Source organism: Chiloscyllium plagiosum, chromosome 17, assembly GCF_004010195.1.
Source record: "Chiloscyllium plagiosum isolate BGI_BamShark_2017 chromosome 17, ASM401019v2, whole genome shotgun sequence".
NCBI classification, from domain to species: Eukaryota; Metazoa; Chordata; class Chondrichthyes; order Orectolobiformes; family Hemiscylliidae; genus Chiloscyllium; species Chiloscyllium plagiosum.
The window spans coordinates 26,182,107-26,201,134 of record NC_057726.1 but is presented as its reverse complement, the minus strand read 5'-3'; the positions used below and the strand labels follow the sequence as shown (position 1 = coordinate 26,201,134).

General features: G+C 39.0%; 1 protein-coding gene across 6 annotated transcripts in view; it reads right to left on the bottom strand.

The window, feature by feature from the left end:
• The window catches only part of LOC122558290 (polyamine-modulated factor 1-binding protein 1), a 488,574-nt gene that overhangs the window by 138,384 nt on the left and 331,162 nt on the right, over nt 1-19,028 (bottom strand). For all 6 annotated transcript variants that reach the window (XM_043706693.1, XM_043706694.1, XM_043706696.1 and 3 more), the window contains one exon: nt 2,183-2,372. In XM_043706693.1, coding sequence (XP_043562628.1) covers nt 2,183-2,372 — 190 coding nt within the window. The remainder of the gene's footprint in view (nt 1-2,182; nt 2,373-19,028) is intronic.

Below are 19,028 nucleotides of genomic sequence, written 5' to 3'. Positions count from 1 at the left end.
TCACACCTTCTGAGGCAAGATTTTTCCTTTCTTTCTGGGTAAAATGAATTTTTTTTCACTTTTCATAGTTTAAAACAACAAACACTTCTCTCAGCATAAATGTTTAAATTAAGTTCTCTGGCTGTTACACTTATAAATTTTCCCACCAAAGTCACAGCTTAATTATTGAGACTTAATCCTTTCAAATTTGTATTTTTTTCTGGTTTTAATTCTTTGGCTAGACATTTCAATGAGATTGTTTCAAAATAGCTTTCATCAGTTCAATTAAATTCTGAGACTTTCCCGATTCTGTAACTTTGGTCTAAATTTCTTTCCTGACCTTTTCACTGTTTTTTTGCAGTTCCGCCAAGTATCAATGTTGGTCAATGGAAGTGAAAGCTCTCTTTTACACTCCCTTGTCTTCCTATTCTGGTCTTTGACCCATTTTTCACAAGTTATTCCATCTACTTCCTGGAGCTTGCAGCTGTTCTGTTCACAGTCTTCCTCATTCATACCTCTGTATTTTCTAAGTGTGGCAAGCTTTTCCCTCTTCTGAGCCTATCTTGTTGCCCTAGTTTATCTTATCAGCTTTAGAATGAAGTTTTGCCTTTGGAGTGCTGAGCTTGCCTTTTTGGTGCTTCCAATGTTGCTACGGTCTCTCTAAATTTGTAATCATGTTTCAGCTGCTGACTGTCGTTTTAAAGTGGTAATGCTCTTAAAATGGTAAACTCACTTGCTTGAAAATTTTCCTGTTCTTCTGTGTATTTGGGATCTTATCTTCTTGTGGTGAAGGTCAAATCTACACTGCTGCAGATGACAATTCCTGGTATCTTATCTCTCCAGTATGTGATATTGGGTTGTTTGAGGTAATTTGCTACTCAACAATCCTCCTTTGCTTTGGGTCTATCTGGAAATTAGCCGTACAAGATGCACCATGGTAAAGAATCTACAGAAGAGGCATTGTTCTGAGACAACAAGATGATATAGTGTGTGATAGCAATATGTACGCCTACGTTTGGTCTGCCATAATTGCTAGGACCTTAAGGAACTACTATAGATTTAACTACTCTTGCCAAAAGCTACAGTAGAACTTCTTGTCTTCACCCCCAGACAACATGTGATATCAGTGAAATGGATGGAACCAATATAACATAAACATTAAACCTTTCAGCATTATTACTTTACACAACAATTTTTTTCAAAGCATAAAACTATTCCAGTAAATAATCTCAAGTCTGAAAGGAAATAAATTTTATCTGGGTAGTATTTAGTCAATTACTGAATTTAGATTTATTGTGAAAGCACAACTATTGTCAAGTACTATTCTTAAAGTCTGTGTTATTGTTAATTAATGACATCTTAATCAATGATTTCAGCTGGCCCAGTTAAGGCAGTTTCTTTCCAATTAAAATTCTCTCCAAAATTAATTTGCAATTTTCTATGACAGGTTGGAATTATTTGACAGCATACTAGCAGAGACATGCAAAATATCCAGGGCTGGAAGTTTTGGAAGTTTTTTTTTAAGCATGAGATTGGCAAAACCCTCAGAGTGCTTCAAAAAATACTTAAAAGTAACTATTAATGTTGTTTTGCTAGCTTCTGCTGATTTCATGCTAAAGAATGAAGTGACAAGGAACCTGGAGAATCTTGCATAATTTCAGGATGATAATCTGGATTCTTAGAAAATGCAAGTCAGCAGAAAATAATTGGGACTTTGTGCAAGATTGCTTATATCATGATTTTGTTCCATACTAGTTGATTGTAGAAGGGGTTGTGCACAGGGACTGCATAGCACGTGCATTCTTCAAGTGAAACAAAGTTAGATATTTGGTATAATTTGTTCATGGTTGCATATATAATTTAGTCACCATTTTAAAGTCAATCATGTTCTCCTTATTTTTAAGATATGTTTTAATGAAATATATTTATTTTTTATAGTTAAAAAGCAACATACAACTTGAGAAATAGAAAATTTGAATTGGCTGAAGCAATGATGCTTTTCTGCAGTACAGGCTGAGTAGCTAGAAAGTATTAAGCTGAGGTACTGCAGCACTACTGCATAGGTTGTTCATAAGATTTTTGACCATTGAATTATGTGCTCTTTCACTGGAACTCTGAGTCCAAACTAATTTGGCAGAAATACAACACTGGATAAACTTAGCAGTAACTTGCTTTCTGATCAACAATGCACTAAACATTTCACCTGTTAGTATCGATCTCTTCTTTGTTGCTAGTTTCTCGCTCTTTCAGAATTTTAAGCTCTGATTGTAGTTTACGATTTGCCTGTTCATGCCGGACAATCTCTGTAACACGATCACTGAGCTGATCCTGTGTGGTTTGTAGGCTACTCTCCATCAGTAAAAGTTTCTCCTGATGGTGTGCCAGCTCCTGTGCTGTGAAAAACAGTCACACAATAACACTGAGTTTATAATTTTGTAAATGATTCCAAGGATTTGCCTACAGTAAATCATTTTCAGTTTATTACTACACAGGATGAAACCACAGTCAATCTTCCTTAAAATAAACTTGTGCTTTATTTTTAAAGTTTTTATTTTAAAGTTCTGAAGTAGTGTCATTGGACCCAAAACATTAACTCTTAATTCTCTCCAAAATGCTGCCAGACCTGCTGAGTTTTTCCAGCAATTGATTTCATTATGGACTGGCCAGATCCCTTCAAAACATTTTAAGAAGGTAGCCCAGACCTTAACTTTTTTTAATTTTAATAGCAGCTGTAGAGTGGATATTCCAGGAGTAATGCAGCTGGTCAAACCACACATTTAAAGTCCACGGAAGAAACACGAACAAAAGAAAATGGAATTTAGAATAACAACTTATTTGATAACTCAACTGACTCTATCGCAACTTAAACAAGAAGCTGGTTCGATTCCTGCAACATCCCATAAACATCCCTTGGCAAAAAGTAAATTCAAACATAGATTCTTACAGGCACAAGGGGTATGGCAACTGTCATTCCTTCACTACTGACTGTTGTATATAGACTTGGAGTTCAAATATTTCATAAGTAATAAGAGCGCAGAACTGATGTGGCATAAATTTTGCACTGCTGATACCGTCCTTGAATAACATAGGTTAAGTTATGAAGATGTGTTGTACGAGCTGTGCTGATGACGTGAAAAAAATCTGTCAAAATTATACTGAGGAATTGCACAAATTAAGAATTGTATTATTCTAACAGAAGCAGTATTAAACTGAATATGCTCAAGCCATTATTAATAAAGATTTTGTGAGCACTTGTTTGCTTGTTGTGAAACCTTTTGCATTTAAACTGGTGACTGGATTACCTACAAAACAACAATGATTATATTTTAAAAGTCATTAATTAATTGTGTAGTCTTTTGAGACAACCTGAAGATGTGATAAGATGCTACATAAATGTGAGCTCTTTTGTTTTGCTTGTGCATATTGTTAGTGCACCATCCTTAATAGAGCTGTAAACTGAAACAGTAAAGGAAACAGGAGCAGTGCTATGAAAATTACCTCATGATTGGAAAACTGGGCAAACTAGTCATATAACAAATGCATGGACGATGTATTCTAAAACACAAGACATAACATGCAGTACTCTTGCACAATATTTTTTACTTCATTATTGGTTAACACGTTATTGATTACTGCAAATCACAAATTTAACATATCATCAAACAAGAATCAATAACAAATAATTTACACTTGCAGAAGCAGCAGATTAGACTCAGTTGTTAATTCTGAAAGCAAGGATTACTTCTTTATTTTTATTAACATGGATACTTCTGTGTAGAACAAAAATAAAAAAATTCACTAGTGCTGCTCACCATGCTTATCTAACTGCACACATCAGATTTTGTGTTGGTCAGCAGGTTTCAGATATTTTCAAAGTGCTATCATTTCTGTAAAATGATCAGGAACAGACATGTAGAGTACATGCTAGTGAACACAATAAACCACCAATAGGGGGTGTCAGTTACTGCTGTTTCACAATAATAATGTGGGTTTGCTTCCATTCTCTCCTCTCTGAGGAGGCAATACAGCAGACGGCTTCTGAACTTGCTTGGCCCATAAATCTGTGTCGAATGGATCAAAAATTTAATCAAAAGGTACATAGCAGCTGAAAAATTCCCCATTTACTCCATTTCCACTCCTCTTTCTGGGGGCGGAATGATAAAACAGTATTTTTGTATAGCTGGGGAGAAGATGTGGCCCACAGGGAAAAGTTGTTAGGAAGGCAAAATATGTAACAGAACTGAAATATACAGTGAATGTGGAGCACCTCTCCTGTAAGCTATTGATTCTTCTTTATAATCTACCCTATCTCTACCATCAGTCTTTGCATGTGTCTTAAAAATAATCAAGTGCTTTCCTGTGTAGCTAAATTAGTAAAATTAACTTTAATAAAAAGAAAATGAAAATTAAAGAGAGAGAAATCACAACTGCTAACACTTTAAAAAAATTCTCCAAGGCATGCTAACGATTGACCCTCTCCCCATGGGTAGTTTTAATAAGCTCCAAAATCCCATCCCTTGTTAGTAAAGCCAGATAGTAAGAAATAAAAAGGTTCATCAATTCATTGCCTGAGGCACTCTTACATTTCTAATACAGCACAGGGCATTTCTGATGCTAAGCAAAAGGTTAAGCGTTGCTGTATCTCTATATTGTATAACAGATAGAAAAAGGTCGAGAAACAAGATCCCAAGTTTTCTCCAGATCAGAGTCACAAAACAAAAACACTGAGATTTGAGATACAAGCATGAAGACTCAAAATAATTATGAGAATTTCTCAAATATTTTTCAGTCTAGATATATTTTGAAATTGTTATCAAAAGATTTAGTTAATTGCATTAAATAAAGGTGATTAATGACAAATACGAAAAACAAAGCAATTTACGTAGTGCCTTCAGGTAGATGTTCAAGGCATACTGTTATAGCATGGGCAGGAAACCCAATTGCTTTCAAATCATTTTTTGCAGCTTAGTTTATTTATATAAATAATTACCAACTGAATAAAGTGAAGGAGAATACCCCTTCAAAATATCTTTTAAAATCTCCAGCATTTTACTGTCGGCACTTACTGAACCATCATACTAAAGCTATTTTACATTGTTAGCTAAATATCCAGATATTTCTGTCCGTGTAACACTGTCTGAATTGGAGCAATTACCATAAAACATTTTTATTTATCAATTTTATAAATTTCAACATATGTAAATACATTTATTGGCAAAAAAACTTTGATACTGTACTCCAGCTGAAAATATTAGTTATAGGTATTTTCCAATGAACCTGATCAGGGTTGCACACCTCTGCAGGAGGTAAAACTTGAAACTGGAACTCCTGGCTCAAAGTTAGGGACACTGCTATTGCAATACAAGAACTGCTAAGTAGTTAGTTACATGCTTAAGACATGTTAAGTACATTTTATGATAGATTAAGAAAAAGAGTTAGTCAGCTTCAACAAAAATAACCGTATTTCGTAAATAAGCATACTTCCCATTTAATCACAATTTTTTTGGAATGGCAAGTGAGCTTTATTTTTCAGGAACATTAAGCCTTGACCAGGCTATCCCTTTCATATTCAAAACTGACACACAAATACCTTGTGTAAGGGGGTCACTGATATGTTGATGGGATATTTAGAGTAAATTTTGGGTGACTGAAAGCTTGCTGTAATACACAATAATCACTTGAATCTAATCATGGGGTAGCAGGCTAGGGAATAGAATAAAGTGGGAAGATACCATAATCAAAGATACAGCTCGTCAAAGAAACATGTAACTGTACAAATTGACTGCTCATTCTACTTTAAACCACCTCCAATCATTTGAGAGAGTAGGAATTCTCCTTGCACTATTTATATCTAAGCGACATCACTCATTTTGAACAAATTGTCTGACTCTCAAAGTGTTTTTGGGTATGGGAGCAAGCCCTGATGCTTACACAGGATGGTAAGATGGGATAAGCTACATCCGGACTGTGGCACTGAAGAGACCAATTAAGGGATGAGTACCTCTACTTTATCAGCTGTAGTTAGAAAAGGTCTTCCTCATAGTTGAAGGACTGGCAATTTAAGTGAATATCAAAGAACCAATGTCTGGAGACTCGAGCTTCAAATTATTAAAGCGCTTTCAAGGTAGATAAGTGCTGGAGGGTGGTGTGCAGGGCTGCCAGGGTAGATCAGAACTGTTAGATGGTAGGCCAGAACCACTTGGGGGTGGATGTGAACTGTTTTGTGGCGAAGGTCAGAATTGCCATAGGGTAGGGGCCAGGGGAAGAGAACGGTCATAAGAATAAAAATAATAAACTCATGGTAGTGATGAGTGGAAATACATGGGTGCATGAGAAGGCACTACCTTTAGATGAGTACCTGAAATGTTGATAACTAAATTCCTGGGTAACAAATAAAAAGGTCTGTTGTTGATGACAGGACAAAGAATCTTTTACTGAAAGAAAGGGATAAATGAGAGGCAGAATGATGCAGATATACAGAGGAGACAGATGGATCGGTTGGGAAAGTGGAGCTGTTGAAGTCGTATTGTGTGGATGTGTCAAGGGAAAGGGAAAAGTGGGAGGTGGATAAAAAGTAAAGCAGAGGTATGGGAAGATGACCAGGAGAGAGATGATAATAAGGTCACTGATTTTGCAGTCAGAATACAAGACCAGGACAGACCATGCATGATGTAACAGAATCATTGGCAGCCTCAAACGTAGCTTATAACAACAGAGAGGGATTATTTCTGCTCTGTGACCTCCTTGGGATAAGGGCTGTACTGAGGACAGGCAACAGAGAGAAAGAAAAGGAATTTGTAGTTCCATGCACTTGAGGAATTGAAGAGCCTGGCCTTAGGGATTGAAAACTGACACAAGAGCAAAAGCAGCATGTCATTTTCCAGATTGAAGGTGGGATTCCATGGTTTTGATAAAACAGAAGAGAATAAGTTACTGCTGACCACCTAACCCCAGGGATGTACTCAGTCCTATCAGAAAAAAAGAGAATGGCTTGAGGCACCTCAGATGAATTGAAATCCTAGTTATCATGAACTGTGGGCTTCAGAAAAGGGACATAGGACAACTTGTTCAGAATACTAACAAAAGAATGGTTGTGAAAGGCTGCAGCTGAATCTGTCACTGTGTGTTGCAGCACCTTCTTCATTTGTTCTGGAGTGTGTGTGTGTGAGAGCGAGAGAGAGAGAGAGAGACAGACAAATACACAGACTGGACAAGGTAAAAACATTGACTGCAGATGCTGGAAACCAGATTCTGGATTAGTGGTGCTGGAAGAGCACAGCAGTTCAGGCAGCATCCAAGGAGCAGTGAAATCGACGTTTCGGGCAAAAGCCCTTCATCAGGAACACAGACTGAACAATCAGCTCTTCAAATGTGTATTTGCAGGCTGGTGACTTGTGGTCTGTTTTGTAGGTAGTTTTAAGGCAATTTGTTGTTTCAGTTTCAAATTTGATTTCTGTGTATTTTCTTTCAGAGCATATGCTGTTCCATTCTCTTTGTCTATGGAACAAGTGGATTTAGTTATTATATGTGTGATATTTATATATGTAACGTTTGACATGGATCAAGGAATGGTTAAGTCCTACTTGTAAAACCAGGCTTAGTACTTTGCTGGAGAGGACTTATACTGGTCACCAGCGACACTTGCATGTGCGGATATGGAAAGGACAGGCTTGTGGAAACACTGGATTCAGATCAAGAAGTATGGAAGCACACAAAATAATAAGGACTAAATGGTGACAACTAGTGTCCATTATGTTCTCTTTTTACAAGACCATGAAAACAACAGTACTGTTGATACATCTGGTAACCATGATTGTGGAAGGAACTGACTGTGGGTCCCAGTTCGATAAAAAATTGAGATGTCTCTTGCAATCAGCAGTGTGAAACATTATGTTTCATTGTTAACAAATTAATATGCATAAGGAATAGCTCTGAGCAGAAGGAATGGGGAACAGAAATGCCTGAAGTCACGAAGTATGGCAATGAAGTTCCCTTTATACGTAAAACTATCAAGTATAAATCTAGCATCAGAATCATCCACTGTAGTTTAAATGTTATCATCCCCATGATATCTATATGCAGTTATTTGTGATGAATTAATTATTATTCAAGTTATTTGCTTTCAGATTGTGAATGTTGACTGCAGGCTCACATGGTAAAAACAATAGATTGCAGATGCTGGAAACCAAATTCTGAATTAGTGGTGCTGGAAGAGCACAGCAGTTCAGGCAGCATCCAAGGAACAGCTCACATTGTTGATAACCTGTTCAGTGTTTGTAGCCTGAATGAGAGAAATTTCTAAACTTCATTAGGTGTACATGAGCACTTAAGATAGCTGAATTACACAGCTAGAGTCAACAATTCAATCGTAACACTTAATTTCAAGAAAATTTGAATTGCTACAGTAGTTGTGTAGAGAGTCAGTCAGTATTTATTAATGAATTACAGTTGTTAGCCATAACAAGATTGCCAACTTTTAAATAACAATGAGCAAAGCAATGTTCAAACAGAATTTTAAGTTCAATTTGAACATGATTAACATGATAACAAAACACTTAACAACATTGAGAACACTGGAGATACGAACTGGTCAAAGGACTTCACTGTACCCAAGTACAGTGGGATTTCCTACTGTTGGCTGGATGTGGACAACAATGCCTGTCTATTTCACTTAGGGATAGCAACAGGAGTCATATATAGTTTAAGCATCACCTAAACTATACCATTGAAATTTTAAGAGATTACCATGAACTAATGCAGATGGCAGACCGTGGAGAGTGACTGCAAACAAGTCTCAATAATAGTATGGTCATATCCACCGCCAAGTTATCACTTGAGTTTGTGCTTCCACCCAAAATCTCAAAAACAACCGGATCTTTGGTGATAACTAATATACGGCCTTCTCGTTGCTGTCGATGGACATAACTAATGATCTTATGGAGGATTTGCTGAGATACCCACTTCCCAATGGGAAGCAATCCCAAATCATCCAAACATTTCTGGAAGATGAGGAGAGAGGCCCAGAGAGCAAGGAGGTCAAACATCTGGATGAGGATGTGGAAGCCAAACTGGAATATGCACAATGGGTGCTGTTGGTTTGGGACTGGGGTATTAAGGTGACCGTTGACCCCTGAACTAGAATTTCTTCCCATGTACTAGTGATGGTGCTGTTGTTAATTGCTATTGCACTTCCAATTAAATGTTGTACTGTTCCATTGCTAGAGTAGAGATAAAAGCACTGAGCAAGCCTAAGGAGAGCCATGACATAATAGATATAATTTAATCTGTAACCATGCAAACTTAATAATCTGGATGAAAGAACTGAGGGTATGTTGTGAAGTTTTCAGATGATACGAAGATGATGGAGGTACAGGTAATATTGAGGAAACAGGGAGATTGCAGAAGCACTTGGACAGGGAAGGAGTGAGGGCAAAGAAATGGCAGATGGAATACAATGTGGGAAAGTGTGAAGTTATTTACTTTGGTTGGAAGGATAGAGGCAAAAATTATTTTTTAAATGGCGAGCAGTTTTGGACTTATGAGTCCTAGTTCATGATTCTTTTAAGGTTAACATGCAGATTCATTTGGCAGTTAGGAAGGCAAATACAATGTTGGCATTCATTTTGAGAGAGCTAGAATATTCTGGTGAGGCTATATAAGGCGTTGGTCAAACCACAGTTGGAATACTATGAGCAGTTTTGTTTCTAAGGAAGGATGCACTGGCCCTGGAGAAGGTCCAGAGGAGGTTCACAAGAATGATCCTGGGAATGAAGGGCTTGCCATATGAGGAGTGGTTAAGGACTCTGGGTCTGTACTTCTTGGAATCTAGGACAATGAGACAGGACATCAATGAAATTTATACAACACTGAGATGCCTGGATAGAGTGGTTGTGGAGAAGATGTAGAAGAGACTAGGAGAGGAGAAGAAGACTCGAGGACACAGAGTGAAGGGATAACACTTTAGAACCGTGATTTAGAGGAATGTATAGCCAGGGGTGGTGAATCTGTGGAACTCATTGCCACAGTAGGCTGTGGAGGCCAAGTCATTGAGTATATTTAAGGCAGACATAGATAGGGTCTTGATTAGTAAGGGGATCAAGGATTACGGGGAGAAAGCAGGAGAATGGGATTGAGAAAATATCAGCTACAATTGAATGGCAGAGGAGATTTAATGGGTTGAAATGGCCTAATTCTGCTCCCTATATCTCTTGGTCCTGTGGCATCTCATGGCATGATCCATGGGCACCAGCAGCATGTACCCTCATCCACTGACATTGGCATGTTCCAACTCTTCAATGGCACCTCTCTGATACATTTGCAAGGTACTCAGGAAGCACAGAGCTGCATTGCAGGGCATACAGCAACTAGAATTCAAAAGCTGCTACAAGGTTATTTTGCAGGGACAAGCATCCAACTCATGGATTGGACTAGGTTGCACTCCAGGAAAGCTCATCTGCTCTCATAGCACTCACTTGCTTTGTGTTGACCTGGCTTTTCACACCATTCATGTCTTGCCTTGCTTTCCACTACTGACACCATTTATGATGGACAGCACACCAACATGTCAATCTAAACCTGCAACATGGGTCAGCCACTTGCATGGCAAACCTACAGCATTTTTTTTTGACTAAATGATTATGTCGGAAACTGATGGGAGCTATTATTCAGTCCAGTCAACGGGATCCCTGTGTTGTCAGAGTTTCCCCATCATATATGGCCATGGTTCACACACAATGCAAGGGTATGGCCACAATCTATCACCTGCTTGGAATGCTTACTTTCGGGGATATGTTCAACTATAGTCCAGAGCCTATGGTCTGTCTTATAACGGCAAACAAAGCAGTCACAGAAATGGTTGTCAATTGGGAGCTACAAACGCAGTTGGGTGTCTGGTTAGTTTATGTCTGGGGGCTGCTTACTAATGTTGATCAGATCTCTGGGACAAATACAGTCCCCGGGGTCGGATTGTTGATTGTTCAGGAGGGTGCAGGGGGCTGGAATAGGCAGTGGATGGAAACATCAATGAAAGAGGTTGGGGAGTACAGTTGTGGGCAATGTTCAATGTTCAATGGTGACTCCCCAGATTTGGGGGGAGAGGGGTGAAGAATAGTTGATGACCAGGCAGAGCCTGCTGCTGAGGGTGCCTACTGCAATCTGCATTTCCAGCCATCCTGCGCTGTTCTCTAGATGTGAAGCTAAAACATATCTTGGACAATGTCCACGATGAGTGGAGTAAATGTTAGCTTGATGGACGTAAATGCAGGATAGAGGATACAAATTAATTCAAGGAACAAATTACATGAAACGGCCCCTTTGTAAACCCCAGCTACATTTAGTTTACAGTCATTGCATCACCCAGCTACTAAGCATGCAGACTGAAGGTGCTTAGGTGCAGATGCTGGTCAAAGGCACTGGGGCTTACAAATTGAATGCTGGCATCTCAGTGAAGGTGAAGTTAGCAACACAAGCTTCAAAAGAGGTCAATGCTGGCCAAAAGTGAACCATTAATCATGGAATTTCTTAGGGTGTTGTGGGAGGTGCAAACTATCAGTTCATCATCTGATATGCAAGTTCATCGACAGTCTACACTGACTGCAATTAAAAGTTGAATGGTTGATGTGGGTCAGAGATGGGAAGTGGTTTTGAGCACAGCAGGGACTCCCTTTTTAGTGTATTGTGTTGAACCCTCAGCCAGTGTTGTATCTTCACCAAGCTGGGGCACATGCTGAAGCTGATGCTGAATGAATGGTGGAGGTATGGCCCTGTTACTGGGGTGCTGCATGTCTCACTGTCTGGAAAAGTGCACTTAGGCCTCATCTGCAGGGTATGGAACCATTGACTCTTCTGAGCACCAAATCTTCTTTTACTTCTAATTTTCCAAAATCGTCATTTCCACCCAGCCCCTGGTGGGATGTTGGTCACTGTTGCTGTCTTCTTAAGAAGGCAAAGGTGGACGCAGGAGGTTCAGGGCTGAAGGAAATCTCACTGTAGAGGTTGGGGACCACCTATCTCAAGGAGCAGTCACAGCCATAGGGCCCCTCAGGATGCATGTGGTCTGTGAAAGGCCCACAGGTTTTCAGCCTCAACTCCTTTTCGTGGGCCAAAGAAAGGCATACCATTGACATAGGTTTCATATTTCCCAGGATACTGTGATGGAACTGTGCTGGATACTGGAGCGGTTCCTGAGGCCTGAAGGAGTGGGAAGATAATCCGTTCCATGTAGTTGTGAAGGTGACATAATCTTTGAACTTCTCTGCAATTGACTCATTCCAAGAAGTTACAGTGACCTGTGTGAATCTCTCAGTCACGAACCTACAGGAGCATCAGGAGGATACTGACTGATGCCATCTGTGCAAAATCACACCAGTTCACTTAATTGTCCCATGACAAGGTCAGTGCTGCAGCCTTAGCAGTATGATTTGGCAAGACAATTAGCTTTCTGAAGTTGCACACATGTGGCACTGAGAGGGCCATATCACAACATTGTAAAGTTCATCAACAGGAAGAGGCTCTATTTGATTAATGTTCACTTGATTTGTGAACATTAATCGAACATTCACAGCTCCAGCCGTGGAGAGATACATACACTTGCATTCCATTGCCTCAGCCATTGGTTTTCAAAACTGAAGGCTGAGCAACCAGAGAATGGGGAACCAGGCCCACACTCCATGTGTCCTTTCCTCACAAAGAGCAAGGGCAATGCCAGAGGACACCTGCACAGGCCCCTCAGCAGTTTCTCTCGGGACACTCCAGATGTAGTTGTGCCATACCTTTAAAGATGTTTATCTTTGGTCATTAAGTGTGCCATTTCAATTGTTTGGTATTCCTTTGTGTCAGGAACCTCTGCACTGTCCCAAGTTATGGGTGCTGGCTACCAATACCAATTATTTAAATTTGGAAGAAAGCCAATGTCATCTGGCAGCAGAACAAATGCCCAGGATGTTTGGGTCTGAAGTAACAGGGATGCAATTATTATAATGTAGATTACATGCAAACTGTGGACAATTCAGGAAGCTGAATTATTCTCATTCCATGCTTTCTTATGTTCAGCAATTTATTTTTGGAGATGTATCACACGTATTTAATCTAGAAGAATTATAGCGAATTGCATATTCCCATCACCTTTGTTGCTTGTTACAAATAAGTGGCATTCACTGAGCACCAAATAATCAATAATATAAATTTTAATAAGATTCAGTCATTGTGTAAATGTTTTACATTTTAGATTAGATTGGTCTATATGCACTTTGCAGCAAGAAGCTTTTTGCTTTTGGGGAGGAATCTACAAAGTTGCCAATATTCTAAGCAGAAGGATACATATTTATTTATGTAAGGGATTGAATATCATTGGTAAATCCAGCACTTACTGCTATTGCATTTTTTATTCTATTCCACTATAGCCTGCACAAAAGACAGATTCAAGCTGTTTTAGGATGTCAAAGAGCCTATGTACAATCTCTTACAAGCAGCAAATATTCTATCATGCCAAGTTACACTGATCAAACAGCCATGCATATATTTCTGTGGAAAATAGCATGATTAATCATTCCATTTAAAGCCCAAAGGATTGCCAATCTTTTTGCTTTGACAAACCAGTTCCTTCTGGGATTACATTTCTTAGTTGTTGGTTTGTTTCATGGGTTTAGAATGTTTGGAGAAGCCTTTTGTTTTAGTGCTTTTCTCTCAATGGTTAATAATTCCAAACTAAAATTCCTAAGATCTGTTACAAAGCCATTGGATATTTATGCAAATTACTGGGAACACAGATTTCTACTGAGTTCTTGAGCATTAATAGTAATCATCTTTGCATCCCATGCAGATTAAAGATTGGACAGCCCTGATCTACAATAGCCATTCATGATAATGCAAGACTTCAGCAATGAAAGTACATGGCTAACAATCCCTAGGCATCTGATTTAGCACTGTATCTGTCTTCAACTCTGACTCTTTTTTTTCACTCATTTATTGTAATTAGTTTAAAAGTTATCAACGTCGAGAGTATGGTGATGGAAAAGTACAACAGGTCAGGCAGCATTCGAGGAGCAGGAGAGTTGGCATTTTGGGTAAAAGCCTTCCTGATGAAAGGCTTTTGCCCGAATCGTCGATTCTTTTGCTCCTCGGATGCTGCCCTGACCTGCTGTGCTTTTCCAGCAACACATCCTCGACTCTAATCTCCAGCATGTGCAGTCCTCGCTTTTGCCTAAAAGTTATCAAAGACCAGAGTCAACAAGTTTGCTAGTATTTATCAATTCTGTTTTATTTTTCTAACTGGACAACAAGTATTATTTTAAATTTTAAGACCAATGATCACTAAGAAGGATACTAACATTGCATGTGAAATATATATTTTCACGACTAATTGTAGTTAGCTTGCCACTTACGTCTAACTTTAGCAATGTAAATGGGCATCAAGGTTGGAAAATTCTCTGAGGCAAAGTAGAATGAGACTACCTTCTCCAGGGAATTTCTCACCTCCTTACTTAAGTGATGATTCAGGTCCTAACTCTGTATTCAGGCTGTAGTTACACCATGATTATGAAACATCAAAGCAGTAGTACTGAAGCTTTGTGCTCTGGACTAGCATTGCCTTTAGCTATTTCAATACAGTGAGCATGCAATTAACCAACAATGTGAAATTTGATTGTTGCTACAGTTACAAGATTTAAAAAGATGATTGTATTTTATGACTGCAGTTTAAATTTAAAGTAAGTGAAGATAATAATGTGATCTATGTTGCAGTCTGCCTGATGGTATGCCTAGTGATTTGATTGTTAGACAATCTGAAGGCTTAGATTGGTTTTAATGAAAAGATAAAACATATTTGTACATGGAAAAAATGGCAATTTCTGAGTCTACAATGAGTAGAATCCCAAAGTCCCACAAAGTTGTGAAAGATATTCAGCTGTCAACACTTGTGCTGTAAACAATCATTTACTTCAAACATTAAAGAGAGTTAGGATCAAAGATAGGTGATTAGCATTTCTACCTCAATTAAGGTCATGTATTTTGGCAGGGGTGGGGGGTGGAATGACCTAGTGGTACATTCACTGGACTGTTAATTCAGAGACCAAGGTTGTGTTCTGGGGACCTGGGTTTAAATCCTGCCATGGCAGATGTGGAATTTGAATTCAATCTGGAAGTAAGAATCCAAATGATGATCATTAATCCATTGCCAATGGTCAGAAAACCCCACCTGTTTCACTAATGCCATTTAGGAAATCCTTATCTGGTCTGGACTTCATGTGACTCCAGAACAATATGGTTGACTCTTAACTGCTTTCTGGGCTATTAGGGATGGGCACTAGATGCTGGCCTAGCCTATGATACTCACATCTAACGAATGAATAAACAAAAATGTCATTGACAAGAGGGCACAGAAATTTAAGTTTGAGATAATTTGATTCAATAAAGGTTTTAAAATGTGAAATTTTGTCATCATTTATTTAACTCAGAATTCAAATCTCTTTTTAAAAGTTTCAATGAAGATCATAAGAACGTCCTGTTCACCAAAACTAGGATAATTCCAATCAGTTCAAATACCACAAATTTTGATGTCATGACCAGCTCTTGGAAGAGGGAGCAGATCCTTTGTGAGGTTCCCAGGATATTACAGCTCCAGACAGGACACCACAAATTGTCACACCCATGAATGTGGAGGGATGAAATGACTACTCTAACTAATTCACCCATCCCCTTGGTTCATCACACCACAGTTATTTACAAAGGAACACCTCTATTATGAATACTTTTCTCCTAGATCATATGAATTTATGTTTTAAAGGAGAGAACTTTACCAGGCATTTTTGAGTTAACATAAAGTGATTATGTTAGTTATTTTACACAAGAAGAAATAGTAATAGAACACAGGTACACACATCAAAAATTGAGAAGTGAGTGCAAAAAATGATAGAAGTTAGAATGTGTATGGTTCATTCTCTATGAGTCATTTGCATGGATTATAGAGTGGAACATTGATAGTTGAACAACTGATTTAGGAATTCTTAGCTTTTCAGATTGGTTGAAATCATTTGCCCTGTTTATTATCAATTGGCTTGCTGACTTCTAGCACTCAGAGTGACAGTGAAGCTTTTACGTATATTGTCGAAGTGACTAGTGTGACTTTCACAGCAAACTGTTGCTTTGACCCAGACTAGCATACAAGCCCCTCAGCTCAGTAGAACACCATCTGTAACACAACAACACCAGGTTGAATTGGCTTTTAGCCCATTTTCTTCTTTATTCTTGAAAGGGAAAGCACAATCTCTCGTACTCAGTTGCCTTTCCTCACATCATATTCATAGCCTGGGATAACTCCTAGGGAATGATAGCTCTGTTTGTAGAACATAGCTCCTCCTATAACTCTATTCCTTTGAAGTTTCCTTGACCCTTGTCAGATGTGGCATTCCAAGTCTCTCTCTCCAAACAGCCACCGAATTTACATATGCATTCAACCTTAGACTTTGTCATTTAAAACAAAAATGCTGTAATTAAAGTTTGGATTGTCCATTGCTGATCTGCAGTCATGACACTTCTCCCACAAGACTCATGAGACTCATGAATGAGAAAAACAAAAATAAAACAAAAAACAGTGGACACAGTGACACACACATTCATTCATAGAATCCCACTTGGCCTAACACTTCCACACTGATCCTCTGAAGAGCATTCCACCCTCTCCCTGCAACCTTGCACCTCCCACGACTAATACACCAAGCTTCTGCATCCTTGGACACCATGGACAATTTAGCATGGCCAATCCACCTAACCTACACATTTTTGGATTGTGGGAGGAAAATGGAGCACCCGAAGACAACCCACACAGACATGGGGAGAAGGTGCAAACTCCACACCTTAGGCTGGAACTGAACCCAGGTACTTAGCACTGTGAGGCAGGAGTGTTAACCACTGAGCCACCATGCCACCCCACTGTAGTGTACCTTGACAATCTCTGACTGTGCAATAACATCTGGGAAATGCACTTAGGGCATCTGGAAGCTCTATTCCAGAAAATGCAACTGACTGACTTCGTGGTCAATTCTACAAAGAGCAATTCTGCTAACTTTGGTCAATTATACTGCGTTAGTTCTAATGAGATAGTCCTAGATTCCAGACAGGGCGTCAGCAATGACATTTGATTCCTGTTCAATGTGAATAATTTTTAAGTGGCTGAAGGAATAAACGGAAATTCTGGGAGCAAAAAGCATCTCCATAAACGTTGACAGCTTGCTGTCAGTATAGACCGAGGTTAACCATTACCATTTTATTCTACATTCCCAAGACAGATCAAGCTAGTTCCCTTGATTCCACCCACCCAGGAAATCTCAATTTTTCTAACTCCAAAATGCCCCAGACACTTCTCAAAGGCTGATGAACAAGATAGTGGCAGACTATCTTGTGTGGTGTACCTGGACAATCTCTGACTGTGCAATGACATCTGGGAAATGCAAATAGAGCATCTGGAAGCACTATTCCAGAAAATATAACTGGCTGACCTTGTGGTCAATCTTACAAAGAACAACTGCTTCAAGGCACAAGTGATCTGTTCAGGTCACATATTGGGTCAAGGACAAGTAAAATAGTACCAGTAACATATTCCCACAACAAAACTGAATATCATGCATCTTCCTATTCATGGAAATGTGTGGGTTCTACCAAAGGTTTGTCCCAAATTTCAGTGCAATAGCTATGCTGCTGACTCACCTACTTTAGAGAAAAGCAAAGGTAACATGGACTGAAAAATGCCAAACTGCTTTTGAAAGGCTAAAGACCTTTTTAACAAGCAAGCTTGAGCTTGCAGTTCCAAACTTCAAATAAGCAATTTAAATAGCCATTAATGTGAGTAACATCAGGGTTGGGGATATCCTCCCTGCAGGAAGATAATCCCTAAATGCAAAGACCAATCAAGTACTTCCTAAAACAAAAGCAAAACACCACAGACTATATTCTACAGTAGTGAAGGAAACCCTTAGTTTATTTCTGGCACTTTAAGATATGTTTCAAAACTTGAGAAAACTGGGGAAGGAATTCCCTTTGATTCTGCCAGGTTATTGCCAAGAAGCAGGTCGTTCTCATCCACAGGCAAATAGGGGATGACTCCTCCGATCACTGGTCCTAACAAAAGTTCACACTCCACATGCAGCAGGTAAAGGAGGATAGGCATCACCAAGACTATCATCCCTTCCAGACATTCAATTCCTTTTACCAGCATTTTGTCAAATTAAGTGCATTCCTTTAAATCTTCCTTGACAACTCATCAGGTGTAATATTCCAGGATCTCTCTCTCTCTCTCTCTCTTTCCAGACACGCATCAAAGTTACTTTTGCAGTCAACCTTTGGCCATATGTCCTTTCCTTGAGACATTTGTAATTGAAGTTTGAAGTGTTTAATACGTAATCTAGGATTATAATTTCTGTCATGATACGGTCAACTCTCAGTTATCAGTAAAGGTGATGAAAGAAGTTGGTAACAGTGCTATCAAGCTGCACTTAAATAGCAATAACCTGCTCATCCACACTCCGTTATTGTTCCACCAGGGCTATTTGATTTCTGACCTCATTATAGCCTTAGTTCAAACATAGACAAAAAGCTGAATTCAGGAGATAAAGTGAAAGTGACAGACCTTGACATCAAAGGACTGAGTGCGGAGATCTGTGTCCATATGCAGAAAGATCTGGATATCATCAAAGCTTGAACTGAGATATATCAATTAACATTCGCGCTACTTACGTGCCAAGCCACAAGCATCTCCAACCAGAAAGAATCTATCCATTTATAATCATAATATGGTAGAGTTCAGTCTGCAGTTTGAAAGAGAGAAGGCAAAATCGGATGTAATGGTGTTACAGTTAAATAAAGGTAATTATGAGGGCATGAGAGAGGAACTGATGAAAATAGACTGGAAGCAGAGCCTAGCAGGGAAGACAGTAGAGCAAAAATGGCAGGAGTTTGTGGGTAAAATTGAGGACACTGTACACAGGTGCATCACAAGAAGAGAAAGATTATCCGGGGAGGGATTAGACAGCCATGGCTGACAAAGAAAGTCAGGAAAT